General features: G+C 41.0%; 2 protein-coding genes across 5 annotated transcripts in view; both read left to right on the forward strand.

Annotated features, from left to right (window-relative positions):
* The first annotated feature begins 3,644 nt into the window (after positions 1-3,644).
* LOC132767609 (synaptonemal complex central element protein 1-like) lies at positions 3,645-18,387 on the forward strand. Its single transcript, XM_067464305.1, has 12 exons — positions 3,645-3,761; positions 4,623-4,685; positions 6,105-6,164; positions 7,592-7,666; positions 9,477-9,524; positions 10,026-10,080; positions 10,865-10,954; positions 11,593-11,656; positions 12,932-12,989; positions 15,117-15,231; positions 16,008-16,097; positions 17,202-18,387. Exons 1-12 carry the CDS (start codon positions 3,707-3,709, stop codon positions 17,263-17,265), a joined length of 837 nt encoding a protein of 278 aa, XP_067320406.1. The 5' UTR covers positions 3,645-3,706; the 3' UTR covers positions 17,266-18,387.
* A 4,976-nt stretch (positions 18,388-23,363) lies between these two features.
* The window catches only part of CXXC1 (CXXC finger protein 1), a 30,621-nt gene continuing 26,072 nt past the window's right edge, over positions 23,364-27,912 (forward strand). For all 4 annotated transcript variants that reach the window (XM_060762747.2, XM_060762750.2, XM_060762749.2 and 1 more), the window contains exons 1-2: positions 23,364-23,591; positions 25,811-25,926. In XM_060762747.2, the coding sequence (XP_060618730.1) occupies positions 23,589-23,591; positions 25,811-25,926 (119 nt within the window). In that variant the 5' untranslated portion in view covers positions 23,364-23,588. The remainder of the gene's footprint in view (positions 23,592-25,810; positions 25,927-27,912) is intronic.

The following is a 27,912-nucleotide window of genomic DNA, read 5'->3' on the forward strand; positions in this document are numbered from 1 at the left end:
ATAAAATTGACATTCAATCTTGTTGAACAGGAGGGCATTTTTGCAGTCTCCACTTGTGTTATATTACTTGTTTGCCATTGTTGTGTGTCTTCGTATTGCTTCTTACTTATGGTGACTCAAAGGGTAAACTTATCATGGGTTTTTCTTGGTAAGATTTGTTCGGAGGAGGTTTGCCATTGCCTTCCTCTGAGAGAGTATGGTATGCGTACAGCTGGTTTCCATGCTGAGTGGGGATTCAGACTGTGTTCTTCCTGAGTCGAACACAGAAACCACTGCATCACAGAAACCACTGTAAGTACTCATACTGAATCAATCATCTGCTATTTATTTAATTGTCAGCACTCACTTAAGTGAATAAATGTTGATGTCCTACAAAAACAATTACTAGCATACCTTCTGGAGGGGGGTGTTATTAATCCACCTGTTTATACAGTCCAGTGTTACTTATCTGCTGCCTAATCAATCAGCTGCTCTAAAGCTGCACTGCCTGGCTATCTGAGTGACGTTCAGTAAAGAACGTCTTTCAGATAACCACATGAGATATTATTGACAAGTCTTGCTTGTGTTGACTCTTAGGTTGGGTCAAGTAATAACTTCTTCAACATATTTGAATGAACTTTGGTTTTTAATTTGAGACTTGTCCAATTCAAGTTGCATTCCTTGAAAACCACTGTTTATTAAAATCTGTTGAAGAAGTTATTACTTGCCCCAAGCTAAGAGTCAACACAGGCAAGACTTGTCAATAATACCGCATGTGAGCGCTCCAGCTGGAGGTCAGCTGTGACCAGCAGTACTGCAGAATTTGAAGAGGCACGAATGGAGGGCGAAAGAGAGAAATGTGCCAAAAGGGAGGCGCGTCAAGCCAATTCCAACTGGGACCGCCTTCCACCTGGAAACCAGTGCCCTCACTGTGGGAGACGATGCAAATCAAGAATAAGACTCCATAGTCACCTACGGATCCACCCTGGAGGATTATCCTACTCTGACAATGAGAGATCGCCTAAGTAAGTAAGGCTCCTTAGGTATTACTGACTTGCAACTCACATCACTCTTAGCTGGCATGGCCAGTGGTGAAGGATTGTGGGAGATGCAATATCAATACACTTGTAGACCCACAACTGCTCATTTCTGTTTAATAGGAAGATAATAATAATAATAATAATAATAATAATAATAATAATAATAATATTTTTAAAAACCCTTTATTTATTATCCACCCTATCTTCCCGGGAGGACTAAGGGTGGTTTTCAACAAAAGATGGCAAACATTCATTGAGCCAAGACATCAACTAGAGTTCTAGTGATTCTCCTCCTCCTCTGTTTTTTCCAATAATAATAATAATAATAATAATAATAATAATAGCTCCCATTTTTTACTTGTATTAGCAATAAAATAAAATATCTGCCTGCTCCAGGTTATCCTGCTACCATATTTGAGCAATGTATGTATATGCTGTAGCTCCCAAATGTATAATAAACCCTTAGCAATTTATAGATCTAGATTTTTATTGGTTTTTTACATTTCCCCCAAAACAGCATTTAATACTAGAGAAGTGTCCTGAAAATCACAAGATAAACTTTGAGATGGGGCTAGCAATGTGCAAGGATAATTTAAACACGTGGCATAAAACTGTAATTGAAGACTGAGTTTTTCATATTGATTGAATCATTGTCACAGGTTGACAATGTATGCAGAACAACCGAAACTTAGTCCTTTTGTATTTTCATATGAGCAACACAAGCAGAAGGAAAACATAAATTTTACTCTTCTGCAGCAGAATTCAAAAACCAGTAACATTAACACAAACTTGCAGTATTGCATCAATACAGTCACAGTCCCTCTGGAGTAACACACTCAAGTATAGTCCTTACACTTAACTCATGCAATTTTTCCCACAGAAAATATGTATCTTCCAATTTTCCTTTCTTGGACATGGAGACAAGCAGAAAAGATAAACTTGCCTGCATCAAATAAGCCAGGAGCGAACGCAGGGTAAGATCAGGAGCAAACATTCAGTAAGCCCAAAGTTGAATTACAAACACTTCCCAGTTATACCCCTTCGGGAGTGGCCTAAATTGGCTGACCTTAAAAATCCCATTCACCCAAGCTGTATATTGTAATTCACCAAGGTAAGTTTTTTTTTCTATTAACACACACACATACCTGGTAGTGATCTCACTAAAACCTACTTTAACAGTGAGTCTGTTAAAGGCTCCTCCCTAAACTACAAATCCCAGAATTCTGCAGGAATTCTTATTATCATGGGGGAAAGGGTCTCTAATGAAACTTTATCACCAATCCTTGTATCCACGAGCCACATTTTTCAAGATCCAACTATCACAGGGACAGAAAGTGAGGTGAAATCTTCTGAACGGGAACAGACAACAAAACAAATGTCATAAGGGTGTTAACGCTTCCCTATGCTATCCAAAGATAGAGAGATAAATAGATCCTGGATTTACACTTTAAAAACGTGCCAAGTTTACATACAAATTCAACTTAAGAACAAACCTACAGAACCTAACTTGAGGGCTACTTGTATATACTAGCTTTGGATAGCATAGGAAAGGGTGAACATCCCTGTGGTGTTCGTTTTGCTGTCTGTGCCCCTGATCAGAAGATTTCACCGCCTTTTCTGTCCCTCTCATAATTGAATTTGGCTTGTTGTGGAAACAAGGCTTGGGGATAAAGCTTCAGTGAAGGAACCTTTTCCCCGTGATAACTCTTCCTGAGGGAACGTTGGGAAGATTTCTCTCACTTCCTGTTGTCTCACCTCCATTCTTAACTAGGAGTATGCAAGTTGTATGTAAGTCAGATGTATGTAACTCAGGGATTACTTGTCTCCATGTTGAGACAATGGCTATGTATCACTGAGGGGATAAACAGGGGCCGAGCGACATGTCCTCCAGTGAATAAGTGCTGCCAAAAGCCCACGGCTCCCCTTCCTTCCTTCCTTCCTTCCTTCTTTCCTTCCTTTTTCCCTTCCTTCCTTCCTTTTTCTTTCTTTCTTTCCTTCTTTCTTAATTTCTTTCCTTCCTTTTTTCCTTCCTTCCTTTTTTCTTTCCTCCCGCCCTTCCTTTTTTCCTTCCTTTTTTCTTCCCTCTCGCCCTTCTTTTTCCTTCCTTCCTTTCCCCTCTTCCTTCTTTCCTCCCTCCCTCCCTCCCTTATTTCTTTCCTCCCTCCCTCCCTCCCTTCCTTCCTTCGTTTTTCCCCTTCCTTCCTTTCCCCCCACCTTTCTTTTTCCTTCCTTCCTTCCTTCCTTCCTTCCTTCCTTCCTTCCTTCCTTCCGTCCGTCCTTCCTTCCGTCCTTCCTTCTTTCTTTCCTTCCATCCTTCCCTTTTTCCATCCTCCCTCCCTCCCTCCCTGCCTTTCTTCCTTCCTTCCATCCATCTTTCCTTCCTTCCCTTTTTCCTCCCCCCTCTTCCTTTTTCCTTCCTTCCCTCCATCAGTCTTTCCTTCTATCCTTCCCTTTTTCCTCCCCCCTCTTCCTTTTTCCTTCCTTCCTTCCATCAGTCTTTCTTTCTTTCCTTCGATCTTTCTTTTTTTCCTTCCTTCCTTCCTTCCTTCCTTCCTTCCTTTTTCCTCCCTCCCTCCCTCCCTCCCTCCCTCCTTGGAGGAGCCCTGCCTCGGCTGCTCTCTGAAGAATGCTGAGAAGCGACAGTTGGAAAAAGGCGGGAAAACAGCAAAGAGGGTTGGGGATGGAAAATGGCTGGAGCTGAAGGAGAAAATCGTAGCATCACTATGGAGGGAAATGATCCCGGTGAGACTGTACAACTGGAGAAATACACAATAGAAACCTAAATACACATCATGGGAACTAGAGAAGGTATTCAGAACTGGTGGCCATATTCTCCTCCTTGGGCCCCGTCACCTGACCAGGAATTTAAAAGCTAGCAACTCCAATATAAGAGCTAAGACTTCACAGCCAGTAGGAATTGTGGGAGTTGAAGTCCAAAACACCTGGAGGGCCAAAGTTTGTCCATGCCTGAACTAGAAGGACATTATTCATTTTCACGAAAATTATAATTAAGAAGCAGGTGAACACATGTAGAAAGAGAGTTTCATATTTTGGGCACTGCCAAGTCGCTCCGGGGTACAGAAACAACTGTAGAAAACAGAGGCCCTGAAGGTGCCCTCAGTTGCTCGGGTCCTTGGAATTTAATAAAAGTATTATTGTTATGTTCATTCTTTACAGTGTGGTTCTCAGCCTCATAGCAATATGAAGTAGACCACAATTTCCAATATTACAGATGGATTGCACTGAGAAGGGCGAGCCCCCGGTGGCGCAGTGGGTTAAACTCCTGTGCCGGCAGGACTGAAGACCGACAGGTCGCAGGTTCGAATCCAGGGAGAGGCGGATGAGCTCCCTCTATCAGCTCCAGCTCCTCATGCGGGGACATGAGAGAAGCCTCCCACAAGGATGATAAAAACATCAAATCATCCAGGCGTCCCCTGGGCAACGTCCTTGCAGATGGCCAATTCTCTCACACCAGAAGCTACTTGCTCCTGTATAAGCAAAGTTATACAAAGCCTATACGATCCCTAGATTTCAATGTGTCTGGTTGAAGAAAAAATTGGGTGACAACAATAAATTCTGTTTCTGCTTTTTCTCTCTCTCCAGATCCCTGGGACTTTTCATCAAAAATGGAGGAGATACTGTCACTTGTGAAACAAATGCAGAATGGTATTTTGAACTTAGAAAGATGACGAGAGTAATGTTCAGGTGTCGGATCGTAAAGGAATGGGAAGAAGTGTTGTCCTTCATGCCAATCCCTTACTATCTGCACAGCCCATGTACACTTTTAACACTGGCTGAAATAAAATAACCGGCCACCACATCTGGGGGAAACAGGCAGCAGGCTAGCTTATGTGGCACACAGAGGATGCCATATGGTACAGGACTCTCTCCTAATGCATTGTGATGGCTTCTCTGCTTCAGCATCTGTCCCCCAAAACAGCCATCTCACTCTGCCATCTGCCTAATCATATAGTCCTACTAGAGCATCTGCCCTTGCCATGTATGCCTGTACACTGGTAAGAGGCAACTCATTTAGCCCAAGAGACTCATACAAACATCATGTTGCATCATTTATCTTGTGCTTCACGGACAACATACACCACTTTGTGCATGGTGAATACATATATAATGACTTGAAAATTGTTTAGAAGTCAGCAGTGGCTAATGGGTCCCATGTGGCTCTTAGAAAATTAATGTTTGGCTTCTGAACAGAGAGCAAGAAAGCACAGATTTGAGCAGAAATCAGTAGAAGGGAAAGTGGTACGTTGTTTAGGGGCTGTGGCAAAAATATAATGGAATGGAGGCTGAGGTCAGATGAAAGTTCTTGGAAGAAAAATTAGTAGTTGATCTAGGGAGAAACAAGAAGTATGGTATAAAAATTATTAGAGTTTTATTTATATTGCTTGTGATAAGGATTCTGAGTTAGATACTGGCCCTTGATAAATAACATACAATTATATGTGAGGGCAAGATCAGAGTATTTTTCTATTAGCCATTATAGTTGTCTTAGGAAGTAGGTGCTATAAGGTAAAGAGTTTCATCACAATGTTGGGAGGACAGAGCTTTAGAGTCCAGGCACTCTGTGGCTAGCACTGCTCATGCTAGCCTGGTACCTTCATGTGTGGTGAAGGATGTCATTACATTGCAAGTGCCAAAGATTTTACTGGGTTATTGTAGGTTTTTTTGGGCTATAGCCATGTTCTAGAGGCATTCCCTCCTTACGTTTCGCCTGCATCTATGGCAAGCATCCTCACTACCTCTGAGGATGCTTGCCATAGATGCAGGCAAAACGTCAGGAGAGAATGCCTCTAGAATATGGCCATGTAGCCCAAATAAACCTACAACAACCCAGTGATTCCGGCCATGAAAGCCTTAGACTATACAAAGATGTTACTATCTGTTTGATTGGCCGTTGTACCTGGAAGGAAGATGTGTGTCATTGTTCCTTTCACCTCAGTTGGCAAAGTGACTTTGACATTGAGATTGGTACAAACTGTAACTTTTAATGTATTTTAATGTATTGCTTTTTCCTTAACCATAGCATGTATAATTCAGTTTTCATTTGATTTCTACTTGATTTTATAGTCGAGAGTTTGGAGCCAAGAATTGAAGACCTAGTTAAAAGGATCAATACATTGCAGCAAGGTAAAAGAAAAAGGCAGGGATTAACTATATTATTTACATCTCAAAATTAAGCCTTTGCTAAGTAAGCTATATTTGTAGCAGTGGTTACCAGGTCTGCACATCGCGATGGCTCTTGCAGTGCAAAAGCTGAATGTTCCCAGATGTGGTTTCCAAAAAGAGAGTAATCTGCAATCCTTATGCCATTCCCCCATTTTAAAGAAAGAAGCAAAACCAACATTTTGAGGTATCTCTTCTTACTCCTGTTCCATTCCTGAATGCATAGTTTCCTCCCATCTCCTCCTACACACATATGTTATAACTCAATGAGGATCATATTTGTAATTAATATTTTTCTAGTCTCTGTTCCCTTATTCAAATTATACTGAATAGACTTTATAGTAAGGATAGATAAAGCATAGCCCTGGATGGCCCTCCTGCATGATTGTACATAATATCCCCAGTCAATTTTTTCAGATGTGGACTTCTTCAGACTTTTTCAGATTGCAACTTCTGTGGGGGAAGGAGCATTTTTGAAATGGCTGTGGCCTTCAAAGGATCTTGTAGTGGAGAAGAAATTTGGTTCCCAAATTCGCATCAGTTGCTAACTATTGTTTAAACATTTGCCTTTTCTTATCCAAGGGATAAGAACAGCCAAATTAGCACAGTGCTGCGCGTTTTGTTGCATAACATTATTTCACCCACAATTTTTTTTTAAAGCAACACCCTGTCTTCAGTATCCATGACATGAGTCCCTAAAACATGCTCAAACTGGTTGGTTTGAACAGTGTTTCTGAAAACTAAAGGTTCAGCTTTACTTAGATAAAGGCTGACCTGTCTATTCTGCAAATGTCCTACCTTGGGAACCAATATGTTTCACCCCAGAGAAGAAAGAGATTTGTAACTGGCCTTTGTATTTTCAGAAATGGAGACTGGCTCGTTGGATCTTTATTTCAGTATGCATTGCTAGGTGCAAACTGCATCTCTACCAGTGTTTAATTCAGTCTGAAGTCGTCATCTCTGGATTTCTCTTTATCTGTAAATTGCTACAATGTCTGGCTTGCTTATTTGTTTGATTTTGCATTTAAATAGTAAGTTTAAGATCTATTTTGAACATTAACATTCATAATGCTAATTCTGAGCATTTAAAAAACTGAACATTATCAGTTAACCTATCAGTGCAGTATGTAAATGTGGAATGGTGCAATGACAAGTGGAACAGCCTGGACTATGATATTGGATTATGCAATTTTAATAATTTTAAATGTTGAAATGTTTTAGTGGTTTTTTAATGTAGATGTTTTATTTGCCGGATATATGTTGTATGGCGTTGAATTGTGCCTCTATGTGCGCTTCTTTGAGTCCCCTTTGGGGTGAGAAGGGGAGATATAAATATGGCAAATAAATAAAAATAAAAATAAACCCTTTTTAAAATGTATGTATTTTTCCAGCCAAGAAGTTATTAAGTGAGGAGCTTTCCAAGGCAAATGAACATAGCAAGTCATTGCAGAGGGAACTGGAAAAATGTAGGTAATGATAATGCAACATTATGTGATGACAGTGTGTGGGATCTGTAAAATATAAGGGTCCTCTATTCTTCACATACCCTACATGCTATTATCTTGTTTTATTATAAATCTCTTTGCGTTCTTGTTCACTGGAGCTATTAGATTAATAACTCATGTGTTTTTTTGTACTCATATATTTAAGACTCTGTCTTAATTCATTTGTAACAAGGAAGTACTTGCTCTTTGTGATACAGTTTAAAACTGAACGTTTTGCTCTAGTATATACAAACATTCCTTTTCAAACGATCACTGATTTGAGAATCATTCCACTGCACTGTTTCTTGTAGCAATCAATACTTTTCCTTTAATTTTTCCTATGGGGGACTAGGTGCCGGGGCAATTTTTAAACGTGGGTCTGGTCTTTTAAGTGTTGCAGATATTTTAAGTTTTTATTGCTCAGACACCATGCTGTAGTCTGAAATCGTTATGGAAATATATGCCAGTGCTTGCTGCTGGTATCAGTTGTCATATTTCACAAGTTTTGTCCTTTTCCACCAGCAGTATTTCATAACTATGTGTTTTAGGATGTAATCCTTAAATTACCTTTAATTACTTTTTTTCCTTTTCTTCACTGAACATACAACAATCTTCTTCATGTTATTTTTGCAACACTAATGCTGGAAGTAATGTCACACTGATTGAGAATGACTGACCCAAGATCTCCCAGTGGGCTTAATGGCTCAGTGGGGATCAGAACATAGATCTCCCAAGGCTCAATCCAGTAGTAATCATGGTACCACCTGTCTGTCACCTGGAAACATGTCCCTATTTTAGTCCTGTGGTACTTACTTCTGAATTGACATATATAATTGCAGTCCTACCATGTTTGGCTCTAGGTATGTTGTCACTTTTCTTGGCCTAATGCCCCCAGTCAGCCTCAGAGCTTGTGATGTCTGACTGTTCATGAACCATGTTAAAACATGCACAGTAAAATTACATCATTATGCTAATAACTCCCAATGTGGTGCATCTTAATTATGCTCAAGAGAGATACACTATGACTTTACCAAATCAAACTACTGTGATTATTGTTGCAGTGTAGTGGTGCAGGACAGTCTTGAGATGAGATCACTCCTTCCATTTGTTGTTGTAGGAAAAAAATATTCATATTGGGCTGAACAGCTTTCCCTTGTGATACCTATTTTTCTTTTCTATCTCAAGACATACCCTCCAGCTGTCCTGATTTGGCAGGAACAGTGCTGATTATCTGTTTTCTCACATTTCCAGATGCTTTAAAAATTGATTTCTCTCTCTTTCTCCTACTTTCCTCATTTGTCCTCACTTTTCTCCATTTGCTGCAAAGTAAGCTGAAAATGAAGAAGTCATTTGTCCTTAATTAACTCAGCAGCAGGAGAGGAGAGGGCAAAATCTTGCCCTTCTCTGTAGGCTTAGGCAAAAGCAACCTGCTACAGTTTCTCCTAGCATTATGCATTCTTCTTCGTTAATAATTTTTCATATCTTGCCTCCGTTTATTTAACCAATTGTGTCCTGGTTTGCCTCAGCGAATTATTGGAAGGTATGTAGGAATGGTTCCAGAAAGGTCCCCCCCCCCACAAATATTTTGTCTTTTCAATTTCACACCTTTTATTGAGTACATTTTCATCTGTTGTTTTTTTAAAGGTCACTTTCAAAGAGCCTACATAATAACATTGCCAATAACTGTTCTTTCCAACTGTGCATAAAAGCACCACCTGGGGCCTCTTGCGCTTTCCTGCCTTGTAATATTATAAAGCTAGTAGCTGAGTGAGTTCTTCTCTTTCTCTTGTAGTAAATGCTGAAAAGTCATCCCTTGAGGAAATATGGAATGAGAAGAAAGGTAACGGCAAGACTGAGGACATTTATTTCAAAACTTCAGCAGGATCCATTTTGTACAAATCCAAAGCATAGCATTTAACCAGTACATTTTTTTTACAGCAAGTCGGTTTTCTCAGCATTGGAATTGATATAATCTGCAAATCCCAAAACATTTCCTCCAGAAAATGGATAGTTATTACTCTGCTTGTGGAATGAAATGTCGGCCTGAGTACATTCTGTTGATACCTACTGGGTCTTGCTTGTTGCATTGTTAGAGCAATGCACTTCTACCTCTCCTTAGTCCCTGTGCATCTCCTTTCCCTCTCCTTTCTTGTACATCTCCTTTGCAATTTATTTTTTAAAACTTCCTGGATGTGCTATTCTGCAACCCTTGTTTATCAACAACATCCTTGTGGTATCCCTAGTATTCCATTTCCATACTATCTATTTTTGTAAACATCTCACCCTTTAAAATCTTTAATTGTCTTTCAATATCTCTGTGCTTTTCTGATGTTCTTTCTAGAGACCCGAAAAGTTTTGCAATTTCACTGTGAAGAGACAGAAATCAAGAGGCAATGGTGAGCAATGTGGTTCATTAGGTTAAAAATAAAATATTGGAGGGTTTTTTTTTTGTCTTTGATTTGCTCATCTTACATGCCAAGTTTTAATTTTCAAGAATTCTTAAAAATGTATTATGATGAATAGAAAACGGCACTACTTTGGGAGGAAATAACATTAAATGCAGATGAGTAAACCTAAAATTACTGTAATATTGCAGTTGTCACAAAATTTGTCTGTTACATTTAGAGTCTAAATACTTGGTTACATAAAATGCATTTTTCTACCCACCTAAAAACTATATCTGATGTATAGTGGAATATTTCAAAAACACCCCAGGACCACACTGTACAGCATTTGATGTTTCTTCGGCAATAGTGTCTGAAATATATTTGCTATGTTGGCCATGCAACCAAATATAACAAAATACAAAATCCACACAACAATGCCTATTTTGCTAAATGATCAACATCCCTGAATATTTTTCCTTAAGTTATTTTACTTCTGTCTTGATATTGAGAATCTTTTAGAACAGGGAAATCTACATAGAAAAGATTAAAATAAACTGATCAAGGAATACCAGTATATCTTTTTATACAAAGTGTCACAGCTGCAACCAGAGCTGCAGTAGACAAGGAAACCTGGCTGACATTATTTCAGGGCCAGTCCTGCTGCCAAGCTAAATTCATCTAAAATATTTATAACTCAGCATTCATATATGCTGCATAGTCGAGAGGGACTATTAATTACCATAAAGTAATTAGTAAAGCTTCTTTTGAAACTTTGTGTTGTCTTGTGTACCAGGCAACAGAAATTGAACCGAGAGTGTAAGCAGCGGATTGAGGCAGTCACAGCTAAGATCCAGGCAGAGAAACGGAAGCAAAGCAAACAGAGGTATTTCCTAGAAACACGGACTTTTGTTACAAATGTGGTGTGTGCACCATCACCTGATTCACTTTTTTAAGAGTATTATAATATTCAGATTCATCAAAAGACTCTGCAAGTGATATCTGCCCTGATAGTCACTCCACATATATACTTGTATGCTTCAGTTCAGTTGTTAACCCCTACTAGTAGAGACCAATTGAATATAAAGAAATTATATGTTGATTTACCTATTGATTTCATGGGTCATACTCCAGTCGAGACTAATAATTAAATTTAGACCCAGTCGTATAGATACAAGAAGTAATAATGATCTCTAGTGTAAGTAATCATTAAATGGGGGTTTCATGTAAATTGGCTATCACTTCTTATCAGCTATGACATATCTATGCTATCTGTTTTCAGAATACAGATTGGAGGGGTTACTTGTTCAGACCACAATTCTCAGAATTGCCCAGCCAGTATGACTAATGGTTCTTTCAATTTCCTTCTACATGCCAACTTCTCAAGGACATGTATTAATGCCTGCTGTAGGAAAAGTTATGCTCTTGGCCATAGTATAACATTATTTTTCTGGCTATGAGAATGTGCAACACTCTTAGCAACATTTTTACTTCTACTTCTATCCTATTTTTTCCTACTTTCAGAATGGAATTTGAGCAGCTTCTTGAGGAGTTAATGGAGAAGCACAAGAGGCTTTGGGAACTTTATGTAAGAACAAGATTCTTATTTTTGTATTGATCTATACTGGTCTCATTGTGTTTTAGTAAGGCTGATTTTGCATATTGCCACATGAAAACTGACAGTTTAAAAGATCTAAAAGTGAGTGCTTTTAGGTAAGACAGAGGGATTAAAAAATAATAAAAAGGGGTTATTTGGTTATATCAGTGGAAAGAGGAAGAAGAAGGAAATTTGAGCAATATGGAGCAGATGAGATAATAGGGGAAATGCAATTCAAAATAGGCAAAGAAGTAGTTCAGGAATACTTGGCTACTTTAAATAAATTCAAGTCTCCAGTTCCAGATGTTTTTTCGTGTCAAGAACAACTTGAGAAACTGCAAGTTGCTTTAGGTGTGAGAGAATCTGGCATCTGCAAGGAAATAGCCCAGGGGATACTTGGATGTTTGATGTTTTACCATCTTTGAGGGAGGCTTCTCTTACATCCCTGCATGGGGAGCTGGAGCTGATAGAGGGAGCTCAACCCACTCTCACTGGATTTAAACCACTGTCCTGCTGGCACAAGGTTTTAACCCATTGCGCCACCAGGGCTCCAGGTCCAGGTGAACTACATCCAAGAGTATTGAATAGACTAGCAGAAGTAATTTCAGAACCACTGGCAATGATCTTTGAGATTTCTTGGAGAACAAGAGAAGTCCCAGAAGTCTGGAGGGCAAATGTTGCCCCTATCTTCAAGAAAGGGGGAAAAAAACAATTACCATCCAGTCAGCCTGACATCAATACCAGAAAAGATACTGGAGCAGATCATTAAGGAACATTTTTGCCTTGGCCAATGATGCAATAAATTGGATTATGCTCCAGCCTTTGGTCTCTGTGTGTCTTCATTGAAGCAGATTTGGAACCTAAATGCCAGGAAAATGTAACCCAATATTTCAGATATTGACATGAACAACATCCGCATTTTCCTCAAAATTTTTCCTCACTTAACCACCACTGCTCTTAAGAGACAAGAAGCGAAGACAAGTCATATACCTATGCAGTTTGTCCTATGAGGGAAATGGAAACTTTGGGGTCTCTCTCTCTTTACAATTTTATTAGGGAAATTAGGGTTGGTGGAAAGGATAAGCCCCTGGTGCTTCAGTCTCTTAATCTAAAACCATTGGCTTTTCCCACCCCATGACAGCTATTAGACCATCAGGGCTCCTTACTCTTGGATCTCCTGCATCACTTGTATTTAAGTCCTTCAGTGGTAAAAATGATTCTTGGTTCCTTTTCCTCTTTGTTGTATCCTGTTTGTTGTCTTCTCAGTCTAGGGATCAACCGGTGGCTGACATGAAAGAAAGTAAGGAGCGTTTGCTGAAGGAAGGTGAGAAGTTGCAGCATATTGGATTTCTTAACTCACCAAGGAGTCTTCTAAAAACATTATTTCTATCCATCATCATGCAGTATACAAGGACATCAGATTATTGTGGAATGTTGAATTTTTTTTTTTGTTGCTTGAAAAATATGGTTGCTCTTCTTACCTTTGTGAGTTTCCCCCCTCATTTTATACAATTATAGCACTTCAGTGTCACTTTAACTTCCATGAATCTAACCTGGGTTTTTTAGTTTGTTGCTGGGCTCAGGATTTACTGCCAGAAGGATCTGGTGTCTCACCAAACAATGAATTCTGTAAGAATCTAAATGATTGGCAGAGTGAGTTCCTCCAAGTCCCAGCTGCTGATGACTTCAGCATGTCATGATATCCATGCCTCTCAAAGTAAAATTTCAATCCTTAATGTTGTGGCACATGTTAGTCTTACAGATGGGACTTATTATTCTTTAAAAGCCGTCATGTTCTCTCTCTTAGTAGTAAAAAATAGGCGCTTGTTGATTTTCTCATTACAGCAGTGAAGGTTATTTGAGGTTTACAAAAATGTGGTGAGGTTTCACTCTGCATGAGACAAAGGTCAATATCAGTCTGAATGAAGTCATGTGCTAATCAAACCAGTGAGACTGGTTCCAAAGTACTCTCTGTGTAGGTGTCATATATTCTTATAATAGGTATGAATGCATGTAGATTGCTCTTTAGTACCATACTTGTAAACCAAAGAGAAACTTTTCATTTCCAACTCATAGAAGAAAGGGGAAAGGATGTACCAATTGTTATTTTTCACTAAATGGGTGTAGAAAACTGAGAGAATATAACCACCAGACAGAGAACGTAAAGCCCTTAGATAAAGTAGATTGCAGTGATTGTTTCTTTGATGTTTAGGATGTAACAGTACTATCCTAGAAAAAATATTTTTAATCTTTTGTTGTTGTTTTTTGTATGTTTGTATGTAGGTTTTGTTTTAATCTGTTTTAATTAAAAAAATCAAAAAAGAAAAAAAGAAGAGGGAAATGCGGATGTCCCTCTTTCTGTAAAAGTAGCCAAAACCATTGTGGTGACAAAAGTTGTTCATAAAAAGAGTGCAGTTTCTGCTACTGGTCAGAAAGAAGGCTATCAACTGCATGCCAGCTAAACATATTGCAAGCACTGAACAGAAATAGCACATATTTCTGTTACCAAACACTCCTTTTGTTGCCATTCTTTGGTAGTACAGTCAGCCCTCTATATTTATTCTCTGAGGCTAGAGATACAGAACCCATGTGAAAGTGGAAATTGTGAATAAAGACTTTTGACTTCAGGGAAGACCTCTCTAGAAGTTTCTAGGTCTCCCAATATAACCCTATGGTCAATTTCCACTGGACATTGATCATATTGGAGGACCTAGAGACTCCTATATAGGTGTTCTCTCCAGAAATCTCTAGATTCTTCAGCATGACTTGAAGAATATGACCATAATGCCTCACTGGTCTAGACCCAGAAAATCCAAAGAAGCACATTTAAGTTAAATCCACAAATAATACTACATAACGCTATTCCCCCCCCCCCCCCCCCGGGATATACATGTCATTTTCTAACTGGGTCTATCATAAAAACATGGAAAATATTTAACTGCAAAAAACTTTGTTTTTGCGGACATCCTGCAGCACATTTTGATAGAGTTTTTCAATGAATATCTCACTGAGTGTCAACCAATGCAACATAATTTATTGCAGCCACAAAAACGAAGTTTCTGGAGTATGACAATTACTTTCAAAGTAAGTACGGCACAATTAAACAGGAAATAACACTTTCAGATCTAGAACTTTTTTCAAATTTTGTTACATAGTGTAATTAAATTTGCAAAAGTCAAAACTGAAATGTAGAGGGACAACTGTACTAGTAACTTCCAGAGTGAGCAACGTTCAAAGATTTGGTTCCAGTTATATGATTGTACAATTGTACTGCAGGAAAAAAACAACTCCTTTCTAGCTTACATTCGAAAGGTAATACAGTTTTATCTTAAGAAAATTATTTGTAATGATCTACTCCCAAGCCTAATACATTTCTAAAGCAGATAGCACTTCATTGCTGTGATCACAATTTGCTTTGAAATTACACCACTGTACTGCAATGTCCTTTTAGAGAAAATGCTCCAGGAGAAACTGACCAGTATTCAAGATGAACTGGATTTGCTGACCCAGACTACCTTAAGTGAGGAGAGAAACTTCTTGAAGAGCAAGGAGGCTGTAGCTGCCCTGTACGTAGCAAATAAACAGTATGCTCTTCTTTGGAGCAATTCTGATCCGACACCACCTAACATTCAGTACTATTCTGTAGGGGATCCAATAAATTATTAACTCATAGATTACATTAAAACGGAGAAGAAGTGTAATAAATGCTCAGAACTTGGAACTAACATGTATATCTAATTATGATAACTTTGACATGTTAGTTTTTTAGATAAAGAGACCATGTATAATGGCATTCCCTTTGGATATATTACAACTGGTAACATTGATAATGTCTAGTGCAGTGTTTCTAAACTCCCAGAAATCCCAGCCAGTTTACCGGCAGTTAGGATATCTGGAAGTTGAAGCCAAAACATCTGGGGACCCATAGGTTGAGAACCACTGCTTTACATTACGTTAATGTGCAGGTTTTTCTCATTACTTGGGTGAGGGGAGTATTTATGGGGATTTGTTCATTTTTTATTATTTTCTTCTAAGATGTATCCCCCCTCCCCATAATAAAAAATAAGCTAATCATCATTTTAAAATGTAAAGAGAATTTGAAGTTCGTAATGTGTTTATTATATGAGGAATTGCTTCAAGGAATAGCTTTCCCAGCTCTATAAATGCCTTGAACAAAACAATATAAGAAGCTGCTAGAAGATTTGGGCTCTTTTATGCTGTGTTTTATTCATCACGAGACCCTTAGAAGAGTTCTGACTATGCAACAGCTCATTTAAAAAGCAATTCACACCCTGTCAAACTGGGCTGGTGAAAATTGTCACTTCCTCTCTTTCATCTCCAGAGAGCTCTTTGAAGAAGAAAACAAGAAAGCAATTGAATATCTAGAACTGGCATCTAAATGCAACTCGAGTTTACAGGAGAAATGCTGTAGGTGAGCAGCAAACTTTTGACATGTTGGGACTCAGGACCCAGTAGTTGGTTTCTCCTTTTAAAAAGGAATGGTTCTGAGCCAGTGCAAACTGAGGACTCCCTACTTAAAACTTTGCATATGGGAGATGGTACTATTAGGATTACATTATTTCTCCATAAAATGGGGTGCAAGATTAGGATTTTGTACTTGGTTACTTTTAAATATTCTAAGATTTGGCAAAACAATATTGATTGAATTTATAATGTTTATCTCATCTGGTTAATCATACCTCTTGTGCTGATTTATTTCAATGCTTGGAGGAAAGACACTTATACAAGTTTCCATTCCGTGTGCAGAAAGTGATAAACATGACTATATTACTTTGTTATTTATTTATTGTGTCAGAAGCTAGTTGAGAGTACAATTAAAATGCATTTTTAAAACGTTTAAAAAAACCCTTGACATTATGCTAAATGTCCTTTGACCAGAAGCTGGGAACTTGGGAGTGCACCTGGTGTTGCTGTGAGAAGGTCCTCCATTGTGCATGTGGCAGGGCTCAGGTTGCATTGTAGTAGGTGGTCTGTGGTTTGCTCTTCTCCACACCTGCATGTCATAGACTCGTTTGTAGCCCTATTTCTTAAGGTTAGCTCGGCATCTTATGGTGCCAGAATGCAGCTTGTTCAGCGCCTTTCAAGTCACCCAGTTTCTCATCCGGTATCAGCCATGGATTGAGCTTCCAGGTTTTCACTTGCCACGTTTGGACACTTGCTTGCTGAGGTTTTCCTGTGAATATCTTTCTAGACCTTAGAAAGCTGTTTCTTGATTGAAGGCATTGGTGTGCTGATATCTGAACAGAGGATGGGCTGGAGATGTCACTTGGTATAACTATGCCTATTTTGATGTATATCCATATTTATGCTACTTAAAATATTAATAAGATTTGATCACAGCTATCACCTTTTAAGCCATGTTGCTTCTCTCAAGCACTCTAATTGTATTATCTATTCCCATGGAAAGGTACAATAGATATATATTGGCCATTTTGATCAAAGGCCCCTAAATACTTCTAAAATACCTGACATTTTAAATTCTTTTGTTATTTCAATTGTTTCATCTCTTTTTCAGATTAAAAGCGGAACTGGAGGACATGCAGATGGAAATGGAGAATGTCAGCATTGATGAGAATTAACATGGTTTGTAGAGTGCTAAAATACAGGATGGGGTACAGGTTAAGTGGTTTTAATAATTCTCAAAAAGCTATCACATATCGCAGGAACATATGATCCTCTAGGTCAGGGGTGTCAGATTCATTTTAATCAAGGAGCACATCAGCCTTATAGTTGCCTCCAAAGATTACTAAATCCATGGATGGAGAATCTGTGGATACAGAAGGCTGACTATTTCTTTTTAAAATAGTGGATGGTGCGCTTTACTTTTAACCCAGTTTGGGTCCCCAGATGTTATTAAACAACAACTCCAGTCACTTTTATTTCCAGTCTGCGTGGCAGACTGGAACGCAGTCTTCCACGCAGACTGGAAATAATAGGAATTCCAGCCCAAAAGCATTTGTGGCTCTGAGATTGGGGAAAAATTAAAGGACATTTTAAATTCAGACACAATTTGGATACAACAAGCCTTGTATCCAAATTCAAACCCCACTGGAGTTTGTTCTGACTAAACAGAACAAACTCCAGCCTTTCAGATGTTAGTGCAGCACAACTATCAGCTCTAGTAGTGATCTCTAGTGAGGAACATATCTGGAGGGCAACATAACATGACATGGGCCTAGAGTTTGACACCTGTGCTCTACCTGTTGTTGGACTGCAACTTCCAGCATTCCAAGACAGCAAACCCAAAAATAAAGGATGATGGAAGCTGCATTCCACAATATCTGAAAGGACATTTCCCATTTCTGCTGTACAATAACCTAATATCAAGGTAAAATAGCAAACTTGGTATTATAGGGATGGTAAGAGATTACTGGAACAAGAGGAAAACACTGAACAACATGAGGTGGACTCTTGGGTTTCAAAGTTGGCTATGTAGCTATGCTAATTATTCCAAATCTGCTATGAAGTATAGGATATCTTCTTGCTCTGTCAAAGATTAGAGTAGAGGTGAGCAACCTTCAATAGGTTTAGACAGAAGCTCCCACTCCTCCATTCAAAAGAGGAATCTTACTGGAATAACAGAACTAACCTTTCATTTATTCTCTCTCCACATTGGCAGATTCATGTGAGCTGGAGAAGCCTTGCTTTGAAGAAAAATCCTTATCTCAATGGAATGGTTCATTTCGACCTTAACAAAGCATTCATGAAAAAATCCTGTTCCTTCTCCGGTTAATAGTAATTAATATACATATTCATTCAGATCTTAGCATTTGTTGTGCCAAAGACTTTACTATAAAATCATATTAAAAGGAACCACTGATCCAAAATTCAATTGTAACTTCATTAACAGAAAATCTTGATGTTTGCTTGTTACATCAGTTGAAGCATATTTTATTTCAGTTGTCTGTGTCCAAATAAACAGATTTAACAGGTTTTTGAAGGACCAATCAGGTTTTTCATTGGAGGAGATGATAATGGTACAGAAAAGTGAATGTGTTAAGTTATAGTTAGTATTATCTCTGTTGGGCATCAGTTAAACAGAAGGGGACTTCATACTAATTTTTTGGATTTGTAATTCTGCGCTCAAGAATTTTGTGAAACTTTCTAACAAAAACCTAGCACCTTGTTTATTTTTTAGTCCAATTTTTGGTTTACTAAATAATTTTAAGGAAGAGAATAGTTGGAGATTTGCTTTCTTCTTTAAGATTTCTTCTGTACAATCCTCTAACTTGAAAATGTGTCCGAGAGAGATAAGGATGGGGCAGAAGTACCCAACCACCAACAGCAAGGAGTTTTCCTGAGTGATTGGGAACCACAGAAGAAAGAAACCCATGGTCAGCAGGCACAGATCTGGTTACTGGTCTTTCCTGAAAGTGGGGACATTTTTTGAGATAAGTAATGGCAGGTGTTCATAGATAACAAGCTAATTTCTTTCTTCAGAAGCCCCAAGGATAAGGTATACTTGCCATGTCAGCCTGGAGCTCATGTAATTAATTCTCTCTCTGTACAACTTGTTTCCATGGGAGTGGGATTTTTTTTTTTTAAAAAAAAACTTCATCCTGGGCTTTTTGCTCAAAATTCTCTTCCTTTTTCTTACTTACTGTTGCCAAAATGTGTCCTAATAGTAATTGTTCTGTTGAATAAAAATCTAATTCTAAGGGCTCACAGACCCAAAGACATTTAAGATAACAGCAAACTCTTGCATTTGTTGCTCTTATATTTGTGAACTGCATTTGTGATTCTCCTGATGGGATCAGGTAGCTGCCTACAAGGCACTAACCCTGTCTGATGGGGGCTGGTACAGTTTAGGTGATGTGTCAAAACTTCGTTCCATAGAGGTTTTCCAAACTTGAAATGCAATTTCAACCCTGGTCCTTAATTTTGTTTCTAATGTTTGTTGTTATACATATTTTTAATTATTTCTAAATTTTAAGTTGACCTAGACCTAGAGGCTCTTTTTGAGCCAAATGGTGAATTAAACACAGTGTTATCAATTAATTATTTCTAGGTACTTCACTATTATATCAGGTGTTACCAGCCACAGTTTAGACAAACACTCTCAGCCTTTTGTATGCACAGGTTCAACCATCCACAGCTTGAAAAAATATTTTCAACTCATTAAACAACCCTATTTTACTATGCCATTTTAAAATAACAGGACTCCAGCATTCACAGATTTTGATATCCACAGGGACCAAACCAGCAGACATCAGGGGCCCACTGTACTTATAACATTGAACTCAACCATGTAGGCATTAAGCACAGATAACATCTCTTCCCATATGCATTTTCATTGCAACTCTTGCACTGGCTATAACGAAAAACCAGACAACTGCAAAATTTGAAACTGATGGCTTGAATGCCACATTTATTAATCAATTCTTGAGCTTATATGTAAGGTTCTCTAAAACTGCAAGACCATGTGTTTAAAAATAAACCATGCAAAAATCATTCAAATAAACAATGGTCCCCAGCCAAAGACATGTTCATATGCCTTCAAATACCTTAACTATGAAAAACTTCAATAACCCGCAACATCTCAACTACAAAAGATTCAATGTGAGATTAAAAACTGATCTAACTAAAATTTCCTTTTTGGCAGAATCGCTCCAGCAAGCATATTGTTCTATCTAGATAAATGTTATTTCAGGTCTTATCAATAGTGAACAGCTTAAAATAATAAAGACTGCAGCAAATGTTTTCTCTAAAAATAAACCCGCAGCATATTGAACGGCATTTAATGACTCTACAGAAATATTATGCAACTTCTCTTCCCTAGATACAGGATCAATCTGTGCTCAAAATATTTATCCATTTCAATTTTTGAAAATACTCTACAGAAATCTTGGGAGGGAAAAAATCAAATCTTCAGCTTGCAATTGGACAAAAATAAGCCAAAACTAAACTAACATCACTTCTGTAAGCCCCTGGCTATTGTGTTTCATTTGGAAGATCTGCGAGGTGTGCGAAGAATACATATTGGCAATCAAAAAAACCTTGACACTTTATGCCAGTTTTAAAACATCACACATTTGCTAACATATTTATCAGAAAAAATGAAAAGCTGAGGGTGAAATACCATATTTCATTGACTGAGATACAGCCCACTTTTGAAGTTCCAATTTAGGGGGAAAACCTATTTGAACTTTGATTTTTAGATTTTTTTTTTTATAGTCCTCACCCCAACTTTTCTTGTTTCTCTCTCTGGATTTCCTGGCCAGCCTAAAGCCTCCTCAACCTGTACCTGATGCTGTTATCAGCTGGTGCATAGTTTCTCATCTCTGGGCTGCCACTTTTTGAACCTTATCACGCTACAGCAGTGGTTCTCGACCTGTGGGACCCCAGGTATTTTAGTCTTCAACTCCCAGAAATCCTAACAGCTGGTAAACTGGGATTTCTGGGAGTTGTAGGTCAGAACACGTGGGGATCCACAGGTTGAGAACCACTGTGCTAGAGAATGGATCCATTTTAAACCAGTGGTTCTCACCCTGTGGGTCCCCACGTGTTTTGGCCTTCAAATCCCAGAAATCCTAACAGCTGATAAAATGGATGGAATTTCTGGGAGTTGTAGGCCAAAACACCTGGGGACCCACAGGTTGAGAACCACTGCTTTACATCCTGTGGATGCCTCCCGCAGAATTCTGGGGTTTGTAGTTTAATGAGGTCCAGGACCTGCCTGGCTGAGCATTTTAAAGGCCCTTTCTCTAAACTACAAATGCCAGAATTCTGCAGGAGGCAGACACAAGATTTAAATGGATAGGTGCTCTAGGTTGATGAAATCCTTAATTACTGCTGTCACTCTAGTATGGTCAGTTTTTTAATAAGGGAGATTGGAGCAGCAGCTGAGATGGGGTCTTTTGCTTGCTTCGCGAAAGCATTTTTCACTGGCTTAGAGTGGCTAGAAGACCTGGACCCAGAATCTGGCTTCTCTCTCTCTCTCTCTTTCTTTGTGTGGCTTTGCCCATTGGGAGTGGAAGTGGCAGACCCAAGTGGCAGACCCAAAGAGAGGAGGAAGACTGGAATAAGGAAGCCATGAGTGTGAGGCAACAATGGAAAGGAGGAGCAATGGAGAGCTGCTACTTCACACTCCGGGTGCACAGGACTTCGTCTCATCTCTTTTCTGCTGTTAGAATGTTTATTTATTTACTTACTGTATTTGTATACCGCCTTTCTCAGCCTGCAGGCGACTAAAGGCAGTCAACAGGGCAAAATTCAATGCTTACAATGTCTTGTTGTTGTTCATTCGTTCAGTCGTCTCCGACTCTTTGTGACCTCATGGACCAGCCCACGCCAGAGCTCCCTGTTGGCTATCACCCCCCCCCCCCCAGCTCCTTCAAGGTCAGTCCAGTCACTTCAAGGATGCCATCCATCCATCTTGCCCTTGGTCGGCCCCTCTTCCTTTTACCTTCCACTTTCCCCAGCATCATTGTCTTCTCTAAGCTTTACTGTCTCCTCATGATGTTCCCGAAGTACTTCAACTTTGTCTCTAGTATCCTTCCCTCCAATGAGCAGCCGGGCTTTATTTCCTGGAGGATGGACTGGTTGGATCCCCCAGCAGTCCAAGGCACTCCCAGAACTCCCCTCCAACACCACAGGTCAAAAGCATCTATCTTCCTTCGCTCAGCCTTCCCCAATGTCTTAAGTACAATTAAAAACATAAATAACATATAACAAAAACTAAACAAATCAATAAAATATAAGTTTATAGTGTCTCCTTGTTAAAAACATTGTACGGACTCTTTGTCTAATCATTCCATTTTCACATGTCAGTTATTCTGCATTTGCAAATGCTTGTTCAAAAAGCCACGTCTTGACTTTTTTCCGGTATGTAAAAATGGAGGTGGCCGATCTAATACCTGTAGGGAGGGCATTCCACAGCCAAGGGGCCACCACCGAGAAGGCCCTGTCTCTCGTCTCTGCCAAACATACTTGAGGCGGTAATATTTGCTGGATGGCTGAATAATGCAGTTTTCCACATTTAAAAGAAAAGAGAGAGAGAGAGAGAGAGAAAAGGGGGGGGGGGTTAGCAGCAACTTTGAGTCTATGGTTGCTCCTACACTATTAAACGAATGCAGTTTTGACACTGCTTTAACTGCTATGGTTTAAACTTGGGATTTCCAGCTTGATAAGACACCAGCACTCTTTGCCAAGATAAGGCAAAAGACCTTATGAGACCAGAAATCCCAGCATTTGAAGCATGGCAGGTAAAGTGGTGTGAAACTGCTTTCAATCTACAGTGCAGATGCAACCATAAAAAGGGCTGCTAAATGACACCCCCTTAATATTTTTATTTATTAAACTGCATTATTCGAGCGATCCAAACATAAAGGACAGCTTGACATTGAACAAGACAAGCGCTGACAATTACCAGTCAAACCATTCTTAACACCACTAATATCCCAATGCTCCTCCCGTCGTTGCAGTGACTGAGCCACGCTCATGTGCCTTTTTTTCTATATTTCTTCTATCGGCTCCGGAAGCGGAAGCGTCGAGAAGTCACGCTAGCTTCGAAGCAGGACGTTCTAGGAAGTCAAAACAAACAAAAAAATCCCAATGGAACGGCGGCTCCCTTCGCACGCGCCTCCTCGGACTCCTCCTTCAGCGAAAGTCCATTGGCGAGAAGGCGCCAGGCCGCCATTTTTAGCGTAGTATCTCCGAGGCGTCTAGAACTTCAACTCCCAGAATTCCTTATCGTTGGCCGAAGCATCCGAGACTTCTGGGAGTTGAAGTCCAATTGGAGTTTGGGCCTCATTTGGCATGGATAGTCTTTTCTTGTTGTGGCTAATACCGGAAACGGAAGTAGTCGCGGGCAGGCGCTCTGGCCTACTATTGCCGAGCGTCTTGTCGTCTTGTTTCAGAACAAGGGAACTGGCCGAGAGAGAAAGGAAGAGAGCGGGAGATCATGGTGAGGAGGAGGAGGAGCCGGCGGCATTGGGGTCCGCCATTCCCTCAGCCCGGCCTTCCGTTGCTGAGGGCGGGAAGGAGGGAAGCGTCTGTGGGGGGCTCTGGGTTTCCTTCCCAGCCTAGGGAGCCAGTGCTCATGGGCTCCACCCTGGGAAGGGCACTGACCACTAGCAGGGGCCTGGCTCTGTCTTTACCCAGAATGGCTAGCAAGGACTCTCCTGGGTGAAGACAGAGCCAGGCCCCTGCTGGTGGTCAGTGCTCTTCCAAGGGTGCATCCACACTATAGAGTTAATGCAGTTTGACACCGCTTTGACGGCCATGGCTCCGTGCTATGGAATCTGTCGTTTCGTAAGACCCTTGGCCTTCTCTGCCTAAAAGTGCTGGTGACCCCTCGAACTACAACTCCTGTGATTCCATAGCGCTGAACCTTGAAAATGGTGTCAAACTGTATTCATTCCACAGAGTAGATGCACCTCCTCTCTGTCAAAGAGTTTTGCAGAGCCGTTGACAGGTCTTTGGCTTTTGGGAGGCTCCTTTGTGCAGTGATTCTTAGTCTCTTGAGTGCAGCTTGCTCCATGGTAGGTATGCACAAGTCTGCAGCTTTATTGTTGTTGTTGTTTTGTAGAAATCTGTCTGGAAGTATGGAGGTGAAGCAAATGTCACTGCAAAGATCGGCGGCTAGATTGTTAACTGGAGCAAGTTACAGAGAGCGGTCAACCCTCCTGTTTAAATATCTCCACTGGCTGCCGATAAGTTTCCAGTGCAGGTTATCATAGAATCATAGAGTTGGAAGAGACCTCATGGGCCATCCAGTCCAACCCCCTGCCAAGAAGCAGGAATATTGCATTCAAATCACCCCTGACAGATGGCCATCCAGCCTCTGTTTAAAAGCTTCCAAAGAAGGAGCCTCCACCACACTCCGGGACAGAGAGTTCCACTGCTGAACGGCTCTCACAGTCAGGAAATTCTTCCTCATGTTCAGATGGAATCTCCTCTCTTGTAGTTTGAAGCCATTGTTCCGCGTCCTAGTCTCCAAGGAAGCAGAAAACAAGCTTGCTCCCTCCTCCCTGTGGCTTCCTCTCACATATTTATACATGGCTATCATATCTCCTCTCAGCCTTCTCTTCTTCAGGCTAAACATGCCCAGCTCCTTAAGCCGCTCCTCATAGGGCTTGTTCTCCAGACCCTTGATCATTTTAGTCGCCCTTCTCTGGACACATTCCAGCTTGTCAATATCTCTCTTCAATTGTGGTGCCCAGAATTGGACACAATATTCCAGGTGTGGTCTAACCAAAGCAGAATAGAGGAGTAGCATTACTTCCCTGGACCTAGATACTATGCTCCTATTGATGCAGGCCAAAATCCCATTGGCTTTTTTTGCCGCCACTTCACATTGTTGGCTCATGTTTAACTTGTTGTCCACGAGGACTCCAAGATCTTTTTCACACATACTGCTCTCAAGCCAGGCATCCCCCATTCCGTATCTTTGCATTTCGTTTTTCCTGCCAAAGTGGAGTATCTTGCATTTGTCACTGTTGAACTTCATCACCTATAAAGCTCTAAACGGTTCAGTACCTGGCTATCTGTGTGACCGCCTCCTCCCTTACGAGCCCACGCGGTCCTTAAGATCATCCGGGGATGCCCTTCTCTCGTTCCCGCCCCCGTCTCAGGCACAGTTGGTGGGGACGAGAGAGAGGGCATTCTCGGTGGTGGCCCCCCGTCTCTGGAACTCCCCAGGGAGATTAGGCTGGCACCCTCCCTAGTCACATTCCATAAGGAATTAAAGACGTGGATGTTTCGCCATGCTTTCGATTGACGACTTCTATGACAAATGGCCTGTATCATGACTTGAATTGTCATTCAATCTGATGTCCTATATTGTATTAACTATTGTCTGTTTCCGTGATTTTTCCTATGCCGTTATACATTGTCATCTACCTTACTAAACCACTTTATCCTTTAACTAGCTCACGTAGTGGTTTTCCTCCCCCACTCCAAAATTAGTCTGCTGTTGTTGTTGCTAGCTATTTTTGTTATGTTGTTTTATGCTGTTTTAATTGTTATTGCTTTATTTTAATTGTATTCTGCCTGGGCTTGGGCCCCATGTAAGCCGCCCCGAGTCCCTTTGGAGACATGGAGGCAGAGTAGAAAAATTAAGTTTTTCTTCTTCTTAAATGTGTTTGCCATGATTCATTTTTTCTCTTCTTCTGTGCAACTCAGGATGAATTTTCTGACCCAGATCTAGCTGTTCTGGGCGAGGAGTCCAAATCAGAGAATGGAGAGAACGCTCCAGTTTACTGCATTTGCCGCAAACCAGATATCAATTGTTTCATGATGTGAGTATTTCTGAGGGAATTTTTAAAATGTCATCAGCAACTTGAGAAACTGCAAGTCACTTCTAGTGTGAGAGAATTGACTGTCTCTAAGGACATTGCCCAGGAGACGTCCAGATGTTTTACCATCTTGTGGGAGGCTTCTCTCATTTCCCCACATGGAGAGCTGGAGCTGACAGACGGGATCTCACCCTGTTCCCTGAATTCGAACCACCAACCTTTCGGTCACTGGCACAAGGGTTCAATACATTGTGCCACTGTGGCAACATTTCATTGGAATACAGTACATTCCCTGTATCCGGGGTGGGGTGGGCTGTGCTGCTGCATCTGCACAAGGCCTGGGCAAACTTCAGCCCTTCAGTGTTTTGGACTTCAACTCCCACAATTCCTAATAGCCAGTAAGCTGGCTGGGATTTCTGAGAGTTGGAAGTCCAAAGCACCTGGCAGAACGAAGTTTGCCCATGCCTGATTTACACTGCAGGGCAATAATATGATAGCTGGGTCCCTACGCTAGTTGCGCAATGCAGGTCAGAATTAATGAAGGGGACATGTGCATGAGACAGTGGAGCGAGTGAGAGATGCCGCTGCAACAGGATAACAGTGAAGTAATTTAACTCAGGAGGGACAGGATAAGGGTGAGGTAATGTAACAGTACTTCCCCTCTCCTTTTTATCCTTCCTTCCATTGATCGTCTTTTCCTGCTCCTTTTTATCCTTCCTTCCATTGCATCGACTCCGCTGCAGCTGCGTCTCTAACTTGGCGCACTCACTTGCGCACCTGTTCCCCTAATTTAGACCCACGTTGCGCAAGCAGCATAGTGTAGGGTCCTAGCTATCATACTATTGCTGCAGTTTGAATCCACTTTAAATGCTATGGCGTATTTCTGTGAATCCTGGTGGTTGTAGTTTCACAGTCTTTCTTTATCCCCCCCCCCCCCACTCCAATGCTGGTACTTCACCAAACTACAACTCCCAGTATTCCATAGCATTGAACCATGACAGATAAAGCGATGTCAGACTGCATCAGTTCTATAGGGTTGGTGCACTCCTATATGGGAACTCACAGATAATACTGAATCCTATTGAAATGAAGGGACTCTTTACTAAGAATACCCATACCCATACCAACTCTGTCACTCCTTCCCACCTGCTACTAAGGAGGCTGTCGAGGTCCTGAACCGGTGCCTGGCCGCTGTAACGGTCTGGATGAGGGCGAACAAACTGAAACTAAATCCAGACAAGACAGAGGTACTCCTGGTCAGTCGCAAGGCCGAACGGGATATAGGGTTACAGCCTGTGCTGGACGGGGTCGCACTCCCCTTGAAGGCGCAGGTTCGCAGCTTGGGTGTGACCCTGGACTCATCGTTGAGCCTGGACCCCCAGGTTTCAGCGGTGACCAGGGGAGCATTTGCACAGCTTAGGCTCGTGCGCCAGCTGCGCCCGTATCTCGGGAAGTCTGACTTGGCCACGGTGGTACACGCTCTTGTCACATCCCGCCTGGATTACTGCAACGCTCTCTACGTGGGGCTGCCCTTGAAGACGGCCCGGAAGCTTCAGCTGGTCCAGCGTGCGGCAGCCATGTTACTAACTGGAGCGGGTAGCAGGGAGCACACAACGCCCTTGTTGTCCCAGCTCCACTGGCTGCCGATTTGCTACCGGACCCAATTCAAGGTGCTGGTCTTGGCCTACAAAGCCCTAAACGGTTCCGGCCCAAAATACCTTTCTGACCGCATCTTGGCCTACGAGCCCACGAGGACCTTGAGATCGTCTGGGGAGGCCCTTCTCTCGATCCCGCCTGCGTCACAGGCACGGCTGGCGGGGACGAGGGAGAGGGCCTTCTCGGTGGTGGCCCCCCGGCTGTGGAACACTCTCCCGGCACACATCAGACAGGCGCCCTCCCTCATGTCCTTTCGAAAAAGCCTTAAGACCTGGCTGTTCGAGAGGGCATTTAATTAAGTGCTAAGCAACAACATTACGGTAATGAGAACTG

The sequence above is a fragment of the Anolis sagrei genome, chromosome 2 (assembly GCF_037176765.1).
Source record: "Anolis sagrei isolate rAnoSag1 chromosome 2, rAnoSag1.mat, whole genome shotgun sequence".
Lineage (NCBI taxonomy): Eukaryota > Metazoa > Chordata > Lepidosauria > Squamata > Dactyloidae > Anolis > Anolis sagrei.

Bases quoted from the DNA above. Each gene is read 5' to 3' on its own strand.
- LOC132767609 (XM_067464305.1), top strand. From the start codon at position 3,707: ATGGCTGGAGCTGAAGGAGAAAATCGTAGCATCACTATGGAGGGAAAT. The intron at 4,686-6,104 runs GTATTTTGAACT...TTGATTTTATAG, and splicing joins TGTGAAACAAATGCAGAATG to TCGAGAGTTTGGAGCCAAGA. The intron at 16,098-17,201 runs GTGAGCAGCAAA...TCTCTTTTTCAG, and splicing joins TTACAGGAGAAATGCTGTAG to ATTAAAAGCGGAACTGGAGG.